General features: G+C 40.1%; 1 protein-coding gene across 2 annotated transcripts in view; it reads right to left on the bottom strand.

Annotated features, from left to right (window-relative positions):
- Positions 1 to 185: 185 nt before the first annotated feature.
- The window catches only part of MBD2 (methyl-CpG binding domain protein 2), a 91168-nt gene continuing 66020 nt past the window's right edge, over positions 186 to 25333 (bottom strand). The window contains exons 6-7 of one of the 2 annotated variants that reach the window (XM_037805567.1): positions 7874 to 8012; positions 186 to 3559 (exon numbers count right to left, since the gene is read on the bottom strand). In XM_037805567.1, the coding sequence (XP_037661495.1) occupies positions 7886 to 8012 (127 nt within the window). In that variant the 3' untranslated portion in view covers positions 186 to 3559; positions 7874 to 7885. Of the gene's footprint in view, positions 3880 to 7873; positions 8013 to 25333 lie in introns of both variants that reach the window. The other variant, XM_037805566.1, reaches the window with a different exon arrangement.

Raw genomic sequence — 25333 nt, 5'->3', positions numbered from 1 at the left:
TTACTGGACATTTGGCAGAATGATTGAGCAATTGTCTCAGAGGTGAACAAAAGTAGTGTCACTGCTTAAGTCTGAAACCTATGGGCCCTCCCTACCCTCCAGTCTGAAGCTCCTTATGTCCAAGAAACACAAGCCAGAGCCAATCCTCATGAATTAAGTCACTGAAGATGACTTACACAAACGTGTTTAAAGCTTCAAAATTTATTGCTGTACATATTTTTCATAGCATTTACTATGGAAATACTAATAGTGCAAATATTTATTTTGGACTTGGTAGCATTTGAGAGATCACAAAGCTTTTTCATATCCTTTGCAACCATTTTTGAAGGTCTATATTATCCAACTTTATTTTAAAAATCCAAACAAGTAATCTTATATTGAAAGAGATTACAGAATACTTTCTAGATCTCTCTGGAACAACAACAAAAATACCCTGGAAACCACCAGGGCATTCCCTTTCTTAATAATGCATACATCTTGCAACACTTTTCCAACTGCATAACTCTTTTTGTTCATTCACAAATTCATTCAATATTTATTGACAAGCTATTATGTGCCAGACACTGTGCTAGGCATTGAGGATATGAGGATAAAAGATGCAATCTCTGCTTTCACGGTGCTTATAGTCTAACAGTAGAAACAGACATGCAAAAAATTATACAATACAATACAGTAAAGTGCTTCGATAGAGGTATTTACAAAGTGCAGCAAGAACTCAGAAGAGGGAAAAAGAACATCTGCCTAGAGAAATCAGGGACACCTTCACAGAGGAGATAGCCATTGAGCTGAGACTTGACCAATGATCAGGAATTTGCCATGTAGTTAGGCAGGCAAAGAGAACAGCGTGTGCAAAGACATAGAGGCCCAACGGACACTTCAACGGAGCAATAATGTGATTTTTCTTGAGCTGAAGGTGCAATAGAGACAGTGGCAGAATGAAGCTAGACAAATGGGCAGGTATCAGATCACAAACAACCTTTTGATCAGTCTTCCATTTACACAACAAACATTATTGAGTGCCTCCTGTGCCCCAGACACTGGGCTAAGCACTGGGGCTGTAACAGGGAACAAGATGGACACATCCTTGCTCTCAAGGAGCTTACATTCTAATGAAGAGAGACCAAAAGTCAACACATAAATAAAATACAGACTTTGAAAATTGCAAGAAGGAAATACACAGGGTGCTGTGAGAGAAAATTAAGTGTTGGAGGGTTAGAGTTATCAGCAAATACCTCTTGGAAGTGTTGTAAAATTGACACTGCGGGGGTAACAATAACGTGCCGCAAAACGGAGCACTCACTCTGCACCAGGTGCAGTGCCAGGCGCTTTACAGATGGTATCTCGTTTAAGCCTCATAACAACCCTATGAGGTAGTAGTATTTCTATTTCACTGAGGAGGAACAGGCTCAAAGATAAAGTAACCTGACAAGTTACACAAATGGCAAAACCAGGATTCAAACCCAGGTTCTCCTAATTTCAAAGTGCTTGCTCTTAAAAATTATTCTAAACAACATATAAAGATAGGGGAGGAATCGGGGGCAGGGAAATAAGGTCACATTTGCTTGTTTTGAGGATCCCTCTGATGGCTACACAGGGAAGAATAAAGGAGGGATGGAGAGAAGAGGTGAAGGAAAAGGGGACAATAGACAAGTAGGAAAAGGGACCCAATGAGGAAGCCACTGAAAGTCCAGAGGAGAGGAAAGGGGATTTGCATGAGGGTAGAGAGTGTGGGAATGGAGGAGAATTATACATTTGAGAAGTGCAGTTAATAGTTCTAACAGGATTGATGGGATGTTGGAAACAAGGGAATGGGCAGCATTTGGGATGACTTCCGGCCTTCTGCATTGGGCAATTAATGAGTTGGTAATTTGTCTTTACCAGTTAGGGAATGCAAGATGGTGGCAGGTTTATAGGGATAAGATGATGAATTTAATTTGGGACACCCTGTCCTGGGAGTATATTGGGAAGACCGTGGACTTGAGGCATGGTCCCCAGTTGGACACCATGGAATGGCTTTCATACTTTGTTCTCTACCTGAGTAAAACATATAAAGAAAAAAAATAAAAGTTTTGATGTGTGTACATTGTATCTTTGCTTTTACCAAAGATGTCAATATGAGCACACATATATTGGTTGGATTGTTAAGTAAAATGAATATATGATCACCAAGGTAAGTTACTCCAGCCTGATTACAAATGAAAATTTGTAACGGTCATGATTTGGGGGAGAATGCGAAAAGCCTTTGGACAGCCATTCTAATGAGTCTTACCAGCTTTTAAAAAGAAATCAGTATTGGTCTCCTACCCCCACTCCAACTGGGACAGTCTGATGGCCTAGAGCAGATGCCCTCTCCCAATAAGATTACAAGAATCTGCAAGTGCCCCTGCTCATCCTCCAGCAGGTCTGCTTCTAGGAAATTGGTGGCCTAAGGCCCAGCAATCAAAGTTTAATTTAAGTCAGGAATCCCAAGAAGGGACTGTTTATGTAGTTTGGGATAAAGGTCCAGACAGCAGCCAAACCAAGCCAGTCATATTGCTTTGACTATTTCCCCCATTCTTTCCCTTCCTTGGGAACCAGAAGGGTATTGGAATTAGAGGTAATAAATGTGCAGGGACACTGATGTGGATTTGGCCACACCCTGACCACATTTTTCTAGTCTAATTTTAAAAGAACATGGAGTTAAAGAGAAATAAACCCTTCTAATAGACATTACTTTTGCTCTTTTTCTCAAAATTTGCTTAGAACCATACCCTCCCTTCCTTGGCATCAGATTACTTTTAAGTATGTTTTGATTTAAAAAAAAAAAAATCATTTAACAATGTTATGCCAGTTTTAGTAATTAAATACCAAGGAATTTAAGTGGTTATGAAAGTTATACATATGAGTTTCAACAGAAAAAAAATGTTAATACTTGGAGTGGAGGCCAGGTACTAATTAGTAAAGTAGGGTAATCTGATTCACCAAGCAACTCTGGCTAGAAGCTGCTTCTCTCTGTGGCAAAGGGTCTGGCCTAAACCTGTTAACTTGGTAAGCTAGTGAACATTAGAAAGTGCAAAGGTTCTAGAAAAAGCAACAAACTTTGACTTCTAGTGGCATCCAAATGTTCTTGTGTACCTGACTCATGTTCAAAGGATGAAAAAAGCTTATTTTTGTAGAACTTTCAAAAGTACTAGTCAAGGCAAAGGCAAAAAAATTACACATGCTAGATGACAGCTTAGAAATTCTGGTGAAAGCAGCACAAGTCACATGATATCTGGAGGCATACTGGCAATGTATGAACTATTTTCCACCACTTCCATTGCAAACCGAAGGCCCAGGATAAAAGTTGAATGTAAATCAGGGATTCTAAGGAGGGGTTTTTATTGTGTGTGCTCTTTAACAGAAAGAATTCCAATCAGTCTGTGAATATAATCATTTATTTGTCTTTACAGTGATGATGGAAGAATGTACAGGTGTCCTCTTTCAATAGAAGTATAAAAATCTGTTTATATACAGTGAAGTTCACAATAATCTTTAATTGGGAAATTTATTTGGTACTCCTAATCCATTCATATTAAAACTGTGGAGGAAACAAATATTTCATATAAGTGCTACATTTCCAGTAGATTGCACCTGGCATCAAAAGCTCGGCTTCATTTTAAGGGTCCTGCTTGATATTAAAAAAAGACTACTTTTAAGCCCTAGGACTCAAAATAAACATTTTTTTTAATAATAGATATATACATCAAAAATACATCTAAAAAGGCATTGGTTAGTGCTATTAAAAAGCTCTATTTATGTGCTCAGATTCATTTTTTTTTCTTACAGGCAAAACCCAGTGGAAACGTTTTTGTTTGATTTCTAGGAATTTGCTCTTGGGGAAAGTCAGTCGAAAGTTACCTGTAAGGGAGAAAAAAAAAGTTGAGTAATTCAATGATTTCTCGGGTGAGAGGTCTGCAAAACGTGAAAAGTAACTAGAGGCTAAATTTCATGGAACCATATGTTTTTAAAGCCTTGATTGGCATTCTCTTTGGCACAGCATTTAGTTAACATCACTTAGCAAAAAGCAAAGTACCCAACATAACCCCTCATTGTTTCAAGTGCTTTATTCTAAGGACAACTATTAATATCCCATTCATTTTCAAAGAGATCAAATATTTTATGTCTACAATTAACTGAATCAGCATAAAAAGGAAAAGCAAAGGTGAAAGAAATTTAAAAAAAAAAACAAATTTAGATACAGCCAAATCCAAACATATTTTGAGAAAATTTCTATTCACAGTGATTTGTTTTACTTTACAATGCTTTATTTTACTTCAGAGCATTTATATATAATGGATATGCACTGAAGTCTTATTATTGTTTAACCTGGGTGAAATAGTACTGCACAATTAAAACTGAATTACCACATATTTGATACTTTATCTCATTCATAGATGAATACTCTAACACCTTTGTCTCTTCATAATTATCTTCTTGTATTCACCCCTAAAATGTTTGTCTAATAACCAGAGTTCTTCTCTAGTCTTGTAAATCTAAGTAACATAGTAAATCTCAGTTGTTGGGTTTTTTTTTGTCAAGTTTACCTTGCTGATAAGCAGAATTAGAAGGCATGATGCCATGAAAAAGGTGCATAGACATGAAAGGAAATGTAAGTTGTAAGACTCTGGTTCCATCTGTAACCAGCCATGTTAACTTGGCCGTGTCCCACCCTTCCCCAAGCTAAGCTGTCCTACCTATTCCACAGGTTATTATGATCATCTAATTAAGTCATGTGGCAGTGCTCTGGTTTATTAAATACTTTAGGTGCATATGGGCCTAAACTGAGTGAATTGGGTAAATGTAATTTTAATACCTGAAAAGTACTTCTAAATCTTCCACAACCTACAAATATAATGGTCCAGTAATAATAATGCCATTCTCAACTTTAGTGTATAACATTTATATAGGAATCTTCCCTACTCAACATGCCAAAATAGTGACTACTTTTTTAAGAATCTATAAAAACTCTAATAACAGCATTAATCAGTCTGTTACCACCACTATTCATATTTGTATATGGCAGTGAGCAAGTGCCAGCTGTTGTAAGAGTAAAGTGATTTACCCTAAAACCATGCCTGCTTACATAAATTAGGGTGCTGCCTTGACATCAATCTGCAAAATCAGGTTCTAGTAAAGCCTCAAGTAGATGTTCCTTGATTATTCTAAATTGTTTGTAGAAGAAAAATCTGCAGAGGCAAAAAAAAAAAAAAAAAAAAAGCTAAAAAGCTCTAGTGAACAGGAGGGCAGGAGGGCTTTCCCAGAGTCAGTTCTGACAGCTCCTGGGCTCAAGTATCCAGTTTCCTTCACTGTGCTCCACAGAGGGCATGGCCGAAGCCTTCAGACAGAAGAGACAAGCCTCTGACGAGCACTGAAAGACTTTACACATACTAAGTACACTCATCAGAGCCCAGAAAACACATCCTTCTCAGAGTGAAAACTAAAATCCAAAGTGACAACACAGCCTCTTCCTGTCCTCAATAGCACTGAACTGGATTCACGCAGTTTTGGGTGGACAAGAAACTGTGCCTGAATGACCCTGCTGTCACTGACTAACGTAAATGTAAGACATTATATTTGTTATCTGATTTTGGTATCACTGGGGTATGAGCCACTCCCAGAATTAAGAAAAAGGTGCTTGTGGAAAGGGAAGATTGTGTTAACAATTAAACTCATCCTCCCTGTACTCTTACCCCCAATCTGTGCCTCTGTCAGTCTTCCCATCTCAGCAAACAGGACTCACATCCACCCAGCAGGTCAAGTTAAAACCCTGGGGTCATCTTGCCACTCTTATCCTCACTTCCAATCCGTCATCTGGTCTAATTGATTCTATCTCCAGATATAATTCACATCTATGCTTTTCCCCTTTTTCTCCACATCCACTGCCAACACCCTTGTGCTGGAACTACCACAAAAGCCTTCTCGCTGTTCTCCCTGCTTCCAAGCTCTTACTACTGCTATCCTTCTTTTTTTCCCATGCAGCTGCAATAGGGATCTTTTAAATAAGCAGATCTGATAATGTTACTCACCCCCACCCAACCACCCTGCCTCCCCACTGGACTAATGATGGGGCTCAGAAGCCTTCACAGCAGTCCACAGGCCCTGAGTGATCAGGCTCATCTCCCACACATCCCCCACTTACCACATCCCAACCACATTCATCTTTTCTTTGTTCCTGAAAGAAACCAAGCTACTCCTTGCTGTTTCTTCTGAGAGGAACACCTTTTACCCAAACTTCCCCTGGCTTAGTCCTACTCATCTTTTGAGGTTCAATGTAAATGTCACTTCCTCAGAGAGGACACTGTTGGCCTTCAAACCACATTAGGTCCCCGGCTACCACCTCTCATAGCATCGTTACTTTTCCTTTATAGGACTTACCACAGCTGGGAATTACACAGTGATGTGTTTGTTAACATGACTTTAAGTTTTGTCAGGGCAGGGACTGTGTAGTTGTGCCCACCACTGTATCCCTAGAACCCAACCCTGAATGCTAGAATGACTGTGGACAAGGCGCCCATGCCGGACTGAATGTGACCGGAGGGGAAGGATGTCAGAGAACTACAGTAAGGTTAGCACTCTGCAACCCGCTCTTCTCACTCTCTCTCTCTCTTTCTCTCCCTCCTCCTCCTTTTCAGTTTCGGATTCAAAGGAAGCAAATAAATAATCAGCTTTTGGATGGCAGAAAATAAGACAATGCCTCCCCAAACAAAGCAGGCTAGAAGTTGGGAAGCAAAATGTCACATAAACCCCAGGAAATCTGAGTGTAATAACCTACAGAGAATGTCAACCCAATGAAACACAGCCCATGAACCTTGAATGTGGGTTTTGGATAGGATCAAACATTTGTATTTTTTTTTTGAAGGTAAACTATTTATTATACTTCTAAATAGCCTTGTTGTTCTCTCTGCATCAAGTCTGTGCTAGGGAGAACCTAGAAGAAGGGAAGAATTTTGCCTAATTGGGGGCTGTAATTTTAAAGTGGGCAAGCATAACTCAGAAAGCTAGTGTGGTAGAGATGGCAGCCACCTTCAGAGAAGAAGAATCCCAAGGAAAAGGTGATGCTCAAAGGGACAGTCTGGACCACAAGGATGGCCATTCTTCCCTGCCTGGCAGAGTCCTTTTCTTCTTTTAGTGCTTTTCTCCAATAACACTTTGGAGGGTATGGTGGTTTAGAGCTAGGTACCCCAGAAAAACATGTTCTTAAATTTGATCCATTCCTGTGGAGGTGAACTGTTGTAAATAGGACCTTTTGATGAGGCTACTTAGATAAGGTATGGCCCAGGATGGGTCTTAATCCTATTACTGAAAGCCATGTAGGGAAGATGACAGAGACAAAAACCACAAGTGGGGCAACCAGAAGCTGAAAGTCAAAGAAACCCGGAAGAGAAGAGAGAAGCCAGGAGAGGCCACCAAGTGCATTGCCATGTGACAGAGGAGCCCAGGACCAAGGATTACCAATAGCCAGCCCCAGAACACCAGTCACTGGGAGGGAAGCATTGCTTTGATGACACCTTGATTTGGACTTCTCCTAGCCTCAGAACTGTGAGCTAATAAATTCCCACTGTTCAAGCCAACCCACTGCATGTTATTTGCTTTAGCAAATTAAAATAGAAGGTTTCCACATGGTGTTAATTGAGGAAGCTGTATTCCTTGCAAGTGGCTGCAAGGGTATGAATGTCCTCAGATAAAGAGAAAAACGGGGTGCGGAGGGTGGCAAATAACAGCACATGGTAACCTATTCAGGCACAAGTCTGACTGTCACAGAGAAGAAGCCTGTGCTAATCGGGAAAGAGAAAATATCAAGAAAATAAAACACCTTAAATTCCAAGCCTCTCTCTCATTCTGGTTTTGTTACCTGATCATATTCTTATGCTTCATCTCCACTGTCCATTTCAATATCCATCTCTTCTGTATCAGCAGCTCGTGACAAGATGTCTGCCATCAGCGCTTCTTCCAATTTCTTACGAACTTGTTGTACTCGCTCTTCCTGTTTCCTTTTTAAAAACAGAATAAAACAACACTGAACATCTGGCAAGTCATGAATGAAAATATGAAGCCTCTACTAAAGTTTTATCTTTACTTCAGAAATAATTAAATTCCTGAGAAAAATACATATCTTTCTCCTTAGACTTTCTGTAGGTTGTGTCTGCCCTCTTACAAAACCAAACCACACAGGAGATGAGCCTTCTCAAAAAGGATATACAGAAGGGCAGTTATCCCTCATCTTGCAGAGAATTCTGGTAAGAGTAGATTTACTTCAGTGACCTTTTCCGAACTTCAAGAATTTCAAGTATACGAAGATTTGGAGTTATTCATATAAAGGATGATTAGAAATGACTTGGAAGCAGGGATAGATGGAAGAGGTAATATGGAAAATAAAGACAGAAAAGAGACTTGTGCAATGAAGCACTGAGAAAGATGAAGGAAGCAGAGGCAAAATAAGCTGTGATTTAGTTTGACTTCCTATGGCTGTGTTAGGGGAAAGCCAGTCAAAGTTTTCTTCTGGGTCCCCAGGCCTGCAGGTAACACGTCAGCGCAAAGGAGTCATGACTACGTGATACTGTATGCTGAAAACAGGGACTGGAAAGCTCGTCATCAACTGAGATGAGCTGAGTAGGTTAAGCATGTTCTACCCAAAGTCTTCTATATCCCAAATATCAGTGTCTCTCTGTGCCTTGAGGATTGCAACAGGACCTCAAAACTGAGAGTAAATAACTCCAAGTAATAAAAAAAAAGGTTCTAAACTATTAGATGGAAAATAAGGCAGAGGAAAAAAAAAAAGGCTATTGGTATGCACTTGATCTTTAAAAAGCAAAACAAATTTGAGAGTAGCTCCCTGACAGGGTAAGAGAAGGATTTTTAAAACAGTTTTAGCAAGCAATGTATGGTAAATAGGAATTAACCCCCGGAACCAAGTAGAGAGGCACACTCTTGAAGGAACACAAGAGAAGGGAGAAGACTGGCAAATAACGGTCCTAGAGAAAACAAGATCGGGCGGCACAGCACAGACACAGGTAGGAGGCACAGAGGGCTGGATACCTCATCTCCTGGGACCAGAAGGTGGTCAAGATGGATGTAGAATGGGACACGGAGCAGCCCAATGACAAGAAAGAGACACAACAAGGGATACTGAGGGTCCTGCCGAAAAAAAGTGCTTTTCTCTGTCAAGAATCAAGACAGATTGCAGTGCTGCCCCATCACTGGGACAACAGGAAGGTAGGGGAACAATGTCTCCATTAAGTTTCCCAAAGGATTCACTCTGCAGTTGCTCAGCCAGCTGTAAAGTTGCCTTCACTAATTCCCACTCACATATCTCTTTATCTGAGAAGACCACGTCCAAGGCAGGGAACTTAATATATACCAAGCAGCCAGAAAAACTTTATAAGACATCTTTATTAAACTCTAAAAACCTTACAAAGAGTTAAGAGGTATAAATGTTCACTTTTTAAATGAATTTACAAAAACAGGGAGGTTGTCACTAAGTCAGCCTGAGCTCTAATAGCCTGTGTGTGTAATGTCAAAAGAAACTGCAGTTCAACAGATTTTCAAGTAATAAAGCAGGGTCGAGAAGAACAAATTTGTTTATTTCTTATAAAGCTAGTCTGACCTCTGGCTCAGTGACTCAGAACTTATGTCAAATGGCATATCAGTCTCAGTGGCAGTCTTTCACACTTAATAACAGAGTGCTATAATCTGCACAACTGTCCTAAGAGTAATCAGGAAGACATGGAAAATGGAGGGATGGAGATATTGGTCTTAAACTCTAACCTTCACCATTGATTTTATTTTATTTTGAGCATTACTTCCCACATTTATGAACATTGAAAGTAAAGCATTTGTCCACTGTTGTAGGCAGAATTCTAAGATAGCTCCTGAGTTTCTCACCCCCTGGTATAGAGTCTTTGTATAATTCCTTCCCCTTACATGTGGGCAGAACCTGGGAATATGATGATTAGGCTACTGTTCAACTAACCCTGAGTTCATCAAAAGAGAGACCCTAGCAGCACTGACCTAATAAAGAGAGCCTTTAAAACTGCTAGGCCTTATTTTCACAAAGATGGTGCCAAAAGCAAGGAAGGAAACCCCTGCCCCTCCCAAACCAAAACCAAATCAAAGGCTTTTAAAGCCAAGAAGGCAGTACTGAAAGGCATCCACAGCCACAAAAAAAGCCCAAGATGCTGTGTCTCAGAAGACAGCCCAAAAATCCTCCAAAGAGTGCCCAAGAGAAACAAGCTTGACCACTCTGCCATCAAGTTGCCCCCGACCACTGAGTCAGCCATGAAGAAGATCAGTGAACACACTAATGTTCATTGTGGATGTCAAGGCCAACAAGCACTAGACCAAACAGGCTGTGAAGAAGCTCCATGACATTGACATGACCAAGGTCAACACCCTGATCAGGCCTGATGGAGAGAAGAAGGCATATATTCGACTAGCTCCTGACTATGACACTTTGGATGTTGCCAGCAAAACTGGGATCATCTAAACTGAGTCCATCTGGCTAATTCTAAATATAAGTGTTTTGACTATTTAAAAAAAAAGTGCTGGGCCTTTCCTGCCAGACACATGCACGAGCATATGGAAGGGACCAGGAATTAGGGCAGTCTCTAGGAGCTGAGAGCAACCCCTGTCCAAGAGCCAAAAAGAGAACAGGGGCCTCAGTCCTACAACTGCAAGGAACTGAATTCTGCAACAACCTCCAGAAAGGAATGCAGTCCAATCGATACTTTTATTTCAGTCTTTTAAGAACCTGAGCAGAGAACCCAGTCATTCTGTGCCCAAACTTTTGACCTACAGAACTGTGAGCTAAGTTTGTGAGAATTTTAAGCTGCTAAATTTGTGAGAATTTGTTATGCAGTATTAGGAAAAAATATACACCCATGGAAGAATATATTATGAAATACACTAAAAAAAACATATTTAATGTTGAAATCTTTAGTTGGAGGGTTAATATAAACAGAATATTGGCTATCCATTAGAGAAATAATAACAATTCCATCTGCAATAATTTATTTTGAACCTTTACTAATTCAAAAAGAAATGCTGTCTAATAATTTGTTATGAAAATTAAATTAAATGAAAAATTTATTCAATAAGTTTAACCTAAAAGGAAATCATTCAGATTTGGCTTTGAGATAGTTTCCTCTCCTACCAAAAGTTCTGGTGTTAAAGGTATCAACATTCCACTGCGATCACTCAGAGACCCTCAGTCAGCACCCACAATAGCCTGGTTAACCTGAGTTCTCCCTGCAGATTAACTGGGTTCTCATTCCAAATAGAAAAGAATGTATCTGCTTAGTAATTTTCTTCTTCAAGGATAAGAAGAATCCAGAGAGCAAGCTGATTCCTCTATTTTACATTTTATCTTAGAAAACAAAACTGATCATAAATTCCAGGCAAATTAAAACATATGAATATAACTTGGCATCACTGCCTATCTTTGCAAAAGGAACTACTTTAAAACCCAGAAAGGGTTTTCCAATTATAAACCAAACTAGACCCAGGCATTTAAAAGTATTTTCATGCCAATTTCCTAAGGATTTACAAAAAAAAAAAATGAACTAAAAATATAAAACATATTTAAAAATTGTATTATATAAAAGGACAAAAATTGTATGATTGCCACTTATATGAAAAAAATATGCAAATTCCTAGAGTCCAAAATTAGAACACAGGTTTACCAGGGGCCTGGCTGGGGTGGGGAATGGTGAGTTAATGCCTAACTGGTACAGAATTTCTGTTTGGGGTGATGGAAAAGTTTTGGTAATGGATTGTGGGGATGGTAGCATGACATTGTGAATGTAATTAGCAGCACTGAATTGTATATTTGAAAGTGGTTAAAATGGGAAATCTTATGTTGTACACATGTTACTAGAACAAAAATTTTTTAAATATCATAGAAGAGAACAACACAAAGCATGAATCCTAATGTAAACTATGGGCTAGTGTTAATAGTACAAATATAATAATATTCTTTCGTCATTGTAACAAAGGTACCACACTAACAACAGGAAAAACTGTGTGTGAGGGGGTGGGTATATGGGAACTCTACACTTTCCACATGATTTTTTTTTAAAAACCTACAACTGCTTTAAAAAAAATTAAATTGTAAAAAATTATGATTCAAGGAGAACCTAAGATGGCAGCTAGGTGAGACAGGGCAAAAAAACACCTCCGTGAACAATACTTGATAAAAGCCAAAAAGCGACCCAGAACACCAGTTCCAGCGATGCACCAGCTGGACAAAGTCTGCTAAATCCACAGGGACCGTGAACTTGGTGAAACCAGGAGTCTGCGTTCTGAAACAAGTGAGTAAGCCGCTGAATATCCAGCAGCCACGCTGCGGTGTGAGGAAACCGAGGGTTGGTGTTTGGAGGCAGATAAGTTCTTTTTTAAAAAAACCCAAAAGCGGCAGTAGAAACGGCAGCGAGAACCACACAATGAAGCATAGCAGGAACGGGCTGTGCAAACACCTCAATATCTGGCGTGGAAGATAGCCTTTAGCACACCCGCTGCTAATTGTCTCAGAGCAAGGCAAGCAGGGGTGAGCCAAAAGGGGAAAAAAAACCACGCCCCTTGCAGCCATCTTCCTGGCAGGCTGGGAACTCTCCTGCCTGGAACAGGGACAACAGCCTAGAGCCGTGCCAAGAAACCCAGTGTGACAGTGGGTGTTTCCAGCAGCTTGCGCACATGCCACAGTGTCGGGCATGGATATTAGCCTTTCCTGTACCCACTGCTAATTGTCCTGGAGCTGGGAAGGCGGAGCTGTGTGAAAAAGGGGAAACTGGCACGCCCCATTCAGCCATCCTTACAGCAGGCTGGGAAAGGACCTACACGGCCCAGAGGCCCAGAATTTCCCTTGAGGGACAGTGTGCGCTTGTGACATAGCACAGCCTTTCCTCAGCAGAGGCCCTAGGAGGGCACAGCTTGGAAGAGGGACCCACTAGAAAACCCAGGGACCATACCCCAATACCAAAGACTTGTGGGTCAGCAGCAGAGACAACCTTAGCAAGACTGAAATGAAGGTTTAGATTCTTGCAACAGCCTTAAATTGCCAGGAACACCTGGGAGGTTTGATTATTAAAGCTGCCCTGCCTCCCTAACCCTCAGACACACGCTCCACATTCAGGGCAGACAGCACCAACGACACAACCAAACTTGGTGCACCAACTGGACCCCACAAGAACCAGACCCCCACACATCACAAAGACAAAGTTGGGGAGAACTGACTTGAGGGGAATAGGTGACTCGCAGATGCCATCTGCAAGTTAGAGAAAGTGTATGCCACCAAGCTGTAGATCTGACAAATTAAGAGATTCATCCTTGAATAATCCTACATATCTTAAAAGAACCCTATCAAGTAAAGCAAATGCCAAGAGGCCAAAAACAACAGAAAATTTTAAAGCATATGATAAAACAAGACGATATGGATAACCCAAACCCCAACACCAAAATCAGAAGATCAAGGAGACACAGTACTTGGAGCAATTAATCAAAAAACTAAAGACAAACAACAAGAGCATGGCACAGGATATAAAGGACATGAAGAAGAGCATGGCACAAGATATAAAAGACATGAAGAAGACCCTAGAAGAGCATACAGAAGAAATTGTAAGAATAAATTAAAAAATAGATGATCTTATGGAAATAAAAGAAACTGTTGGCCAAATTAAAAAGATTCTGGATACTCATAGTACAAGACTAGTGGAAGTTGAACAACGTATCAGCAACCTCGAGGACCACACAGCAGAAAATGAAAAGAACAAAAGAAAGAATGGGGAAAAAATTGAAATGAACCTCAGGGATATGATAGACAAAATAAAACGTCCAAATATAAAACTCATTGGTGTCCCAGAAGGCGAAGAGAATGGTAAAGGTCTAGAAAGTGTCTTCAAAGAAATTATTGGGGAAAACTTCCCAAACCTTCTACACAATATAAATACACAAAGCATAAATGCCCAGCGAACTCCAAATAGAATAAATCCAAATAAATCCACTCCAAGACATATTCTGATCAGACTGTCAAATAGTGAAGAGAAGGAGCAAGTTCTGAAAGCAGCAAAAGAAAAGCAATTCACCACATACAAAGGAAACAACGTAAGACTAAGTAGTCACTACTCAGTGGCCACAATGGAGGCAAGAAGGCAGTGGCATGATGTATTTAAAATTCTGAGAAAAATTTCCAACCAAGAACACTTTATCCAGCAAAGCTCTCCTTCAAATTTGTGGGAGAGCTTAAATTTTTCACAGAGAAATAAATGCTGAGAGACTTTGCTAATAAAAGACCTGCCCTACTTGAGATACTTAAGGGAGCCCTACCGACAAAGAAACAAAGAAAGGAGAGGGAGACATGGAGAAAGGTTCAGTACTAAAGAGATTCAACACTGGTTCATTAAAGAACATTAAGAGAGAGAAGGAAAAAATATATCTGACAAACAAAAACCAAAGGATAGTATGGCTGATTCAAGACATGCCTTCACAATAATAACACTGAATGTAAATGGATTAAACTGCCCAATTAAAATATATAGATTGGCAGAATGGATCAATAAATATGAACCATCAATATGTTGCATACAAGAGACTCATCTTAGACACAGGGACACAAAGAAATTGAAAGTGAAAGGATGGAAAAAATATTTCATGCAAGCTACAGCCAAAAGAAAGCAGGAGTAGCAATATTAATCTCAGATAAAATAGACTTTAAATGCAAGGATGTTAGGAGAGACAAAGAAGGCCACTACATACTAATAAAAGGGACAATTCAACAAGAAGAAATAACAATCATAAATGTTTATGCACCCAATCATGGTGCCACAAAATACATGAGACAAACACTGGCAAAACTAAAGGATGCAATGGATGTTTCCACAATAATTGTTAGAGACTTCAACACATCACTCTCTCCTATAGATAGATCAACCAGACAGAAGACCAATAAGGAAACTGAAAACCTAAACAATCTGATAAATTAATTTGATTTAATAGACATATATAGAACATCACATCCCAAATCACCAGGACACACATTCTTCTCTAGTGATCACGGAACTTTCTCCGGAATAGACCATATGCTGGGACACAAAACAAGGCTCAATAAATTTAAAAAAATTGAAATTGTTCAAAGCACATTCTCTGACCACAATGGAATACAATTAGAAGTCAATAACCATCAGAGACAGAAAATTCACAAACACCTGGATGTTAAACAACAAACTCCTAAAATAAATGGTATATAATGTAGAATGTAGGGGAACTAGCAATAGAGAGCAATTAATGAAGGGGGAACAATAACACAATACGAACAGATAAGCTGTCGTGGATAAATTTAACGTTCTGGGAATGCCCAGGAATGACTATGGTTTGTTAATTTCTGATGGGTATGGTAGGAACAAGTTCACAGAAATGTTGCTATATTAGGTTATTTTCTTGGGGTAAAGTAGGAACATGTTGGAAATAAAGTAGTTATTTTAGATTAGGGGTCTTTTTCTTACTCCCTTGTTACGGTTTGTTTGAAATTTTTTTTATTGTATATCTTTTTAAAATATATATATATTTTTTGATATAGTTAATTTAAAAAAAAAGTTAATTAAGAGTTAATGGCAATCAATGCAATATATGATACTGGAGTGGATCTAAGAATGAAGGAGAAAAGCTCAAAGGGGGCATAAGGAAAAATCGGAATATAGAATTTAAGCTTTATATCCATATTAATTTTCTTGAATTAACTGCAGTTAAGTTAATGACATAAGTTAATATCCTTGTTCGTAGGAAATGTACATGGAAGTATTATAAGTTCAAGGAGTATGATATATGCAACCTGCTCTCAAATGTTCAGAAGATGATAAGTGAGTAGATAGATAACTGATAGAAAGATGATAGATATAGTTGAAAGAAAGAGAAATGGGGGGAGGGAGGGTGGAAGGAAGGCAGGAAGGTACTGCAAAGGTAGCAAAATATAAAATTGGTAGATACAGATATCTGGGGGTGGGGAGGTGTTGGAGTTCTCTGTATGGGGCTTGTATTGTATTTGCAACTGTCCTATATGTTTGAAATTATTTCAAAATAAAAATTTTAAAAAAAAATATGATTCAAAAGTACCATCTGCTTGTCTAGGCATAATATGCCATTAAAACTTTTCTGATGTATATTGAGAGGACAGAAATAGTGAAGTATACAAACTGTTTTGTTTTTAAAGGAAATACAGTGTGCAACAGTATCGTTATAAAGTAGTGATACTAAGTTAATAAATCCCATATGAGAATTTTTTTCTGGTCCTAGTATCTGCAATAGATGTGCTTCTTCTACACAATGGTTCACTTATACTTTCTGGATAGTATATATTCTAGTGAATGTTTATTAATCATTAATAATAAAAGAAAAACATTTGAAGATGTTTTCCTTTTATTAATTGCTGCTAAAAATGTAATTTGTGGTCCAGCCTTAGAAATAGTGAAATAAGTTAAGAGATGCAGCTGTGTCCTCTCCTTTCTCCTGGCTCTTTTTTATTGCTTTACCCTTTCTTCCATCTTTCTCATCTGCTTCTCATCTTGCTCTAGTGTGTGTGTGTGTGCGTGTGTGTGTGTGTGTCTTTGTGGTCACCTGAAATCTTTACTTGGAACAAGGTAATGGAGAGATAAATCAATCTCTAAATTAAGCTTAAGTGAAGTAAATATCACCAAGATAGGTGAATTGAACTTCAAAAACAACTGAGTTTAAAGCAGTATGACTATGATCTACTTTAAAAAGAGATTAGTTTGCAGACAAACCAATGCAGGAAATAATCACAAAAGGTATGACTGAATGAAAGGGTTCTTTAGAGCAGAAAGTCAGAATCCCAAATTGCAAAAGGCACTGAAGAAATGATGCATAGAAGCAGGACAAGATGACGCCATAGGGAGGTGTGGAATTTAGTCCTCTAGTGCAACTAGTAAATAGCCAGGAACAATTAGTAAATAGTCTGGAACAACTGTTGGGGGACATCTGTGACTGGACACACATCGTACACCAGCCTGGAATGGGTGGAATGGCTGAGATCGCAGCATAGAACTGTAAGTAAAGCTTCTCAAACTGCAGAGCTGGCACCCCTCCCCGACTGGCACAGCAGGCTGAGCTATAACGCCTCCCCGTGAGAAAAAGAAGCAGTCTACTAGGTGCAAGGGAAGGTAACTCAACCAAGCTCCAACTGTGGTTTTAATTAACAAATTTGACTACTGAATACGAGCTACGCGCACAGATAAACCCAAGAAGGAAAGGAACACTGAGGTCTCTCCTAGCAGAGAGGAAGTGAGATTGATGAGAAAATAAATAAATAAATAAATAAATAAATAAATAAATAAATAAATGAAAACAGAGGCTTTTAGAGACTGTTGACTCAGAATACTGGAAAACGGTTGTGTCCCAAGAAAAGGGGCACATAGAATCAGGTACCAACTCCAGTTGACCGGCAAAACCAGGGGACTGGGGACTGGCTCTGAAAAGTGGATTTCTTTCTTTTTTACTTTTTTTTCATTCATTCTATGTAGCTCATTAGTGAAAACCTCAGGCATTCACAATTGTCAGCGATGACCCAGGCAAGGCTGGAGTTAACAGAGTCAGAGAGACAAGAAGAGTCAAGTGAAGGAGATAATTCCCTAAAGGGCATATTTTCCCTAAGAAAAGGGGGGCAGGGCCCAGCTCAAGTGGCTGCCTTTCTTCAGAGAATTCAGACCCCAGGGCCTGGGGAAAAAAAAATAGAAACAGCTTAAGCTTGGCTTCTGATACTCTTGGCCCCTGGCCAGGTTAGGGTCTGGGGAGAATTAAGGGCACCACACCTTTTTGTAACAGTGGGGAGCTGCGGCCTGACAAGCACCACCTGCTGGGCAGGATAGGAAAAGCACAGAGTTTAGAGGCCTTACAGGAAAGTCTGACAGCCTTCTGGGTCTCATCCTCAGGGGAACCCGATACTAATTACAACATCCTCCTGAAAACTGGACCTGTCTGGTCTGGGAAAATCTGATTGGGGTAATCAAGGAAACCAAATGCCTAGACAACAAAAAATTAAGAGTCACATTAGGAAAACTGAAAATATGGCCCAGCCAAAGGAACAAACTTACAGTTCAAATGAGATACAGGAGTTGAAACAACTGATTAAAGATCTTCAAACAAATCTTCTAAATCATGTCAATGAGCTGAAGGAAAATATGGCAAAAGAGATGAAGGATATAAATAAGACACTGGGTGACCATAAAGAAGAATTTGTAAGCTTGAAAAAACAAATGGCAGAACTTATGAGAATGAAAGGCATGACAGAAGAGATGAAAAACACAATGGAGACATACAACAGCAGATTTGAAGAGGCATAAGAAAGGATTTATGAACTGGAGGACAGCCCATCTGAAATCCTACACACAAAAGAACAGATAGGGAAAAGGATGGAAAAATATGAGCAGCATCTCAGGGAACTGAATGACAACGTGAAGCACATGAATATATGTGTCATGGGTGTCCCAGCAGGAGAAGGGAAAAGGGGCAGAAACAATTATGAAGGAAATAATCACTGAAAATTTCCCATCTCTTATAAAAGACATAAAATTTCAGATCCAAGTAGCGCAGAGTAACCCAAACAGAACAGATCCCAATAGAACTACTCTAAGACACTTAATAATCAGATTACCAAATGTCAAAGACAAAGAGAGAAATCTGAAAGCACCGGGAGAAAAACGATCCATCACATACAAGGCAAGCTCGATAAGACCATATGCAGATTTCTCTGTAGAAACCACGGAGGCGAGAAGGCAGTGTTATGATATATTTAAGACACTGAAAGAGAAAAACTGCCAACCAAGGATTCTATATCCAGCAAAACAGTACTTCAAAAATGAGGGAGAGGCGCTGTCAACTTCCCTGCAAATGCAATGCCTGCCCGGTGTAAGAGAGCCATCACGATCCCTTCATGACTTCTCACCCTGTTGGTAAGCCTGGAATAAAAGTTCATGTATCAGAAAATGCCCGGTGTCTTCTTTGGCCTCTGGACTGGCAAAGCTCTCACGGGCCATGACAATTGGTGGAAGTAGCCAGGAGAATCAAATAACCTTCAGCCTGGAGACTGAAGAAATACCAGGCACTGATGACACGAACTTGGGGAAGGGAAAGGAGAAGTCCTTGGGCGGTATACCGGGGTGGCCTGAGACCTCTCTGTGGGGAGGGGTGCCCACCCTCCCAGATAAGTGGATGTCTGTGTGGGGAGGGGTGGCTACCCACCCAGATGAGTGGAATATGCTGAGGGAGTATGGAAATGTTTCTAACTCTCTGGCTGGACTAGTAGCCATCCTGCAGCAAGCCGCAGGAGCATCGGGGATTCAGAGAGAAAAAAAAAAGGGCCACCAGATTGCGGCTGCAGTGGGCTGGCCATTGTTAAGAGTCTGTACGCGCCGCTACTGAGGAAGCTTTAGCAGCAAAGGCGGCCATAAGCCAGCTGGAAGATAAATTAAAGATAGATTAAAGAAAGATATATGAAGCTAGCACAAGGAGAAGTGAAAGATGCTCTGGATAAAAGTTTAGAAATACTGGCATGCCAGCACACTAGAGTAAAAGGGCATAAGCTGCCCAAAGGGCAACTTAGGCATACCCCAGCTTCCACTAAATGAGACCCCAAAGTGGGGGACCCTGTTGATTCCTCATCAAAAGATAATGATCCCCAGTCTAATTGGGAAAATAAAGCTAAGGAAAGTAAGCATGCCCGAACTCTGGTCCAACAAAGGGTTAAAACAGAAAATTCAACATCCTGATCCTCCTAGGAGGGAAGAGGGCAGGGCAGTAGCAGCAGCTTCTAATCAGAAGGTGCTCATTTCATCCCAGGAGTTCTCCTTGGCCAAATTAAGAAATATTAGTAATTAATATCAACAAAAACCTAGAGAGCCATTAGCAAACTTGTTGCTAAGGCTATGGGATAGTGGCGCAGATAGTACCTTGCTTACAGGACATGAGATGATAAGCAAACTGGCCACAATCTCCACTCACCCTTTCCTGTGGCAGCTTCTGTACTCACTGGGAACTAACATGGAGACCCATCCACTTTTTAATTGGCCGGTAAAGCAATGCAAAGTAGTGTGGCCACAGGATGGGGACTTACCCCAGAAACTGTGGAGTAGATTACCTAAGGAACAAGTTTGTTCAGCTAGGCACTAAAACCTTGGAAGAAAGGGCTGTTCAAACACATGATAGGTGCAGAGAACCCTCCACCCCACCAGTAAAGAAGTCTAATGGCTCCTGGAGAATGACTGTTGATTACAGAGAGATAAATAAGGTAACCCCTCCTTTGTTTCCAGCTGTTCTGAACATCACCACATTGCTCCAAGATACTAGCAGGAAGTTAGGCCTGTTTCATCTCACTGATGCCTTCTCTAGCATTCCTCTAGATTCTTTCAGTCAACCTGTGTTCACCTTCACGTGGAGAAAACAACAATGGACATTTGCTGTGCTTCCACAAGGGTGCCTTCAAATGTGGAAACCTCCAGCAGAGCCTGACTACTCTATCAAGTTCTTGGTACTGTCTGGTTGGGTAAAACTAAGACTATTCCTTCAGTTGTTCTTAAAATACAAAGTTTTCCCACATCGCTTACTTCTAAACAGTTAATAGTTGTTCTTGGTTTATTAAGTTATTGCAAACTGTCTACACTCTATGTAGTATGAATTTAAAAACCTTTGTACACCCTAATTAGAAAAGGAAAAGCATGAGAATGGGATTTTCCACGGCAGGCTGTATTTAAAAAGACTAAGCGAACTATTGTGCAAGCACAGGGTTTATGGGGGGTGGACCCCAATATACCCTATGAATTGGATGTGGCCAGTGCCAATATTGGCTTTGGGTGGGGTTTGTGGCAAAGGCAACAGGCTAAATGTGTACCTATTAGATTCTGGTCCCAACTATGGAAGGGCACAGAACTCAGATATAGCCCTTTGGAAGAGCAATTATGCACAGCTTATAATCTGTTACAAGTTGAAGGTCTAACTTAAAGGTGCCCAGTGACCTTACAAACGACCATACACAGGTATGTAGATACGGGATGCTATAAACAAGCCCCATTTGAGGAGTACTCAGGTGAGCATGCTGACAAAATGGAGAGTCTACCTCCTACGATGTGGCATCTTTAACAATGGCTCTTCAAGTACAGAACTTGCATGAACAGTCTCCTATGTGGAAGAGCAGCATGCCCTGCTTCCTGCCGATCCTCCCGAGGTGGCTCCCCCCATGCAACCATTGACGGACAAGGAAATATACCTGACTTTGCATGGACTGGCACATGGGCAGCCTGATACCTGGACAGCCGTGACTGTCCAGCCCAGTACTGACACCATCTGGTGGGAAGACATCTGGACTGCCTACCACAAATGTAAGGTAACCGTTTTTCATGTCTCTTCCCACAAAACCAATACATTACCAAGTAACATAGAAGTGGACACCCTGGCAAAATTCCTCAGCCTAAAACCAACGATGCATGAAGTAGCTGAATGGCTATACCAGAAAACCGGGCACTGAGGTCACCAGATACCTGTCACCTGGTGGCAAGTAGACTATATTGGCCCCCTTCCTCTGCCCAAAGGGACAAAATATGCCTTCACCACCATGGATATGGCTACAGGATTGCTGCTGGGCCTTCCCAGTGGGGCAAGACCTACCAACAAGCTACTATACATAGCTTAGAAAAATCAAGTGCCTTTTTCTGGGTCTCCACATATGTGGACAGCGATAGGGGGACCCCCTTCATCAGGCAATTAACCCAGGCCTGGGCTACAGAACATAATGTCCTTTGGACGTTTCTCTTCCCCTACTACCCCATAGCAACTGGGTTAATTGAAAGAATAAATGGTCTTTTAAAAGGAACACTTAATGAATGAAAAATAAATCCTTATAATGATGGACTGTATCAGTATTAATTCCAGACCCAAAGCGGCCGGCTCCAGCTCCTGTGGAAATTGTGATCTCAGGGCCCATGCAAGCCTTACGGATTCAAATAAGGGGGCTGGCTGCTCTAAAGCCACAGTGAGGCACTGATAATCATCTGCTCTTGCCTGTGCCACAAACACTAGAAATTGGGGAAAATAAAGTCAATTGGCTCTGGTTCTGGCCCATGCAGCCATGCTGGTTGAGAATCCTAAGCTTATGGGTTATTAGAATTACATAGGATGCCAAGAGTTATTTGTATTTCCCATCTGGAACTCCCCATCCCACAGGGAACTGTATGCATAACTTTGCAAACACTCATTATACCCAAAACTAACTGTAGATCTGACCCTGAAGGGCTCCCTGCAGGGGGAGAAAATACGGTATTTAAAAACCCTCACCTGGAACTCTTCTATCTACTAATGAAGACTCAGCTTATATATTGTTAAGCCACTCAGCTGTCCAACTTAATGCTTACATGTGTTGTTAATTCTTGTTTTTAAAAAAATGTGTATTCCTATTTCAATAATGCATTAACTAAAATGTTTTAAGTATTTAGCATTATTCTAACAAGTTTAATTTTAATGGTAATAGTATGTCGTGACATAAGAACGGTTTCCAGGATTGTTTTGGTGACTTGAATGTAGAGAATATAAGGGATGTTTTTATTGAAGGAAGAGGAAAGTAGTTTTGTCCTAAATGACTGGTTGTTTCAGAATGAAGAAAAAGGATGTGGAACAAAACCTGAATGAATATAGAAAGTTGCAGAAAGTTTAAGGAAAGGGAAATTTATTTCTGTGGTCAAGGTTGGAAAATGATAAAAACTAGTGATATCACTGCTTAATGATGTAACCTCAAAACTTAGAAAAGTGGTTTTGCAAAACAGAATGGTATTAAATATTCTGGCCACCGCCCGAGGCGGTACCTGTGCTCTAATTAATGTTCAATGTTGTATGTATGTGCCCAATAATTCACAAAATGTAACCTATGCTCTTAATCATATGCAAAATCACATATAAAGTATTGATCATTTATCTGATAATCCTTTGTTTAAATGGTGGAACTCATTAACTTGGCCATAGCACCACTTATTAAAAGAATTGCTGTCCACATGTACTGGTTACTTGTACTCTGTTATTTATTATACTGTTGTTGTAAATTCTGAATGCAATCTCTGCCCTATGGTCAACACAAACTGTTGTGCAGGGGTAGACTGTGGCAGCCCCTGGCCTGAGCAAAGTAGGCCTGTGAAATTTGTCAGTCACACAGCAGTCTGCCTGACCTGGGCAGCTAATGATTAACCTATCATCTTTGTAAGCCAGTAAAGAGAAAATAGTAAATTAACCTTAAAATGTAACTTTCAAACGTGAAACGGGAAGTAAGCAGGAAGTGAGAAACTCTCGGTCTCATAAAAGCACAAGATGTACATGTACCCGAAACCTCCCCCTGTCAAATGTTAGTCTAGTCTACCTGCTTCCTGGCTCCCAAGTGTTATCACCCTTGTGGTTATCTACAAAGCCCCATCCTATAATTCTCCTCTCCTTCCTTCATCACTCCCATGTCACAGGACCCTGTTCCCGTATCTATCCTCTTCCACCCTTAGGAATGTCTTTGTCTTAAACCCTTAAAACTGGCTTGCTGTTCTCTTTAATTGCTCGGTCAACTTCCCTGTGAATGTGATGCCCACCAGGTGTAAGAGAGCCATCATGATCTCTTCGCGACTTCTCACCCTGTTGGTAAGCCCTGAATAAAAGTTTATGTATCAGGAAAAAAAAAAAAAAAAAGATGGCGAATTTAAAATATTCTCAGACACTGAAAGAGTTTGTGAACAAGATACCTGCTTATAAGAAATACTAAAGGGAGCACTAAGGGCAGATAGGAAAAGACAGGAGAGAGAGGTTTGGAGAAGAGCATAGAAATGATGACTATCAGTAGGGGTAAAAAGGAAGAGAGAGGAAAAAATAAAAATAAAATAAGATATGACATATAAAATTCAAAAGACAAAATGGTAGACAGTAGACATTACATTGAGTGAAATTAGCCAGAAACAAAAGGACAAATACTGTATGGTCTCAATAATATGAACTAGCATTAATGAGTAAACCTTGAAAGTTAGAGTTGAGAACACAGGTTATCAGGAGATAGAAAGAGGGTAGACATCAGGCATCAGATGGTGAAGAAGTACAGAATGCTCAACAGGATTGATTGTATAGATCCAGAAATAGATAGCACAATACTGTTTGATGGTAGCACAATATTGTAAGTACAATGAACAAAGATGAGTTTGAGTACGGGTACAAGAGGAAGGCTAGGGACATGTATGATACCAGAAAGAAAGACAGAGGATAAGGACTGGGATTGTATAACTTAGTGAAGCCTAGTGTGATCAATGATGGTGATTAAGTATACTAATATGAGAATATTTTTACATTAGGGAGAACAAACGAATGTCAACATTGCAAGGTGTTGAAAACTGGATGGTACAGGGGAAAAAAATACAATCAATGCAAACTAGAGTCTATAGTTAACAATAACACTGTAATATGCTTCCATTAATTGTAACAAAGGCAATATACCAAAGCTAAATGTCTGTAAGAGTGGGATTTCAGGGAGGGGTATGGGATTCTTGTTGTTGTTGTTACTGTTGTTGTATGACCATTTCATTGTATTTTTTTTTCCTTCTATTTTTTTTTTAGTCTTCATTTTTTCTCCTCTTCCTCTTTAACTGCAGAAGAAATGGAAGCATCCTCATATAGTTTGTGGTGGTAAATGCATAACTGTGTGATTATATGAGGAATTATTGATTGTTTACTTAGGATGGATTGTATGATGTGTGAATAAAACTATTTAAAAAATAAACAGAGGGATACAAGTGTAGAAAATGTGGAGAGAGGAATGTACCTATTCACTGTTGGTAGGGAAGTAGAATGGTGCAGTGGATCTGTAGGGCAGTGCAGTGGTTCCACAGGAAGCTAAGTATGGGGTTGCCATATGGTCCTGTAACCCTGTTATTGGTTGTTTACTTGGAGGAATTGAGAGCGGGGACTTGAGTGGACATTTGCACACTGGTGTTTGTGTCAGCAGTATTCACAATTTGTAACGGATGGAGGTGGCCTAAGGGTACATCGACTGATAAACTGAATGGTGAACAATGGAATATTGAGCATAGGCAAGAAGGAATGAAGTATTGAGGTAAGCAACCTCAAGTATATTGAGGTATGTGAATGGACCTTGAGGACAGTAGGTTGAGTGAAATAAGCCAGAAACAATACGCATTAAGAATAATGTGCAAACTCTGAGAATTGAATCAGGGGGCATGGGTTATCAGGGAACGGCTTATGTAAAGTTCCCTAGATTGTAAGCTCTTACAGCAGTCACATCTATTCATGA

The sequence above is a fragment of the Choloepus didactylus genome, chromosome 16 (genome assembly GCF_015220235.1).
Source record: "Choloepus didactylus isolate mChoDid1 chromosome 16, mChoDid1.pri, whole genome shotgun sequence".
NCBI lineage: Eukaryota > Metazoa > Chordata > Mammalia > Pilosa > Megalonychidae > Choloepus > Choloepus didactylus.
Note: the sequence above shows the minus strand (reverse complement) of the source record. Positions and strands in the feature narration are given on the sequence as shown.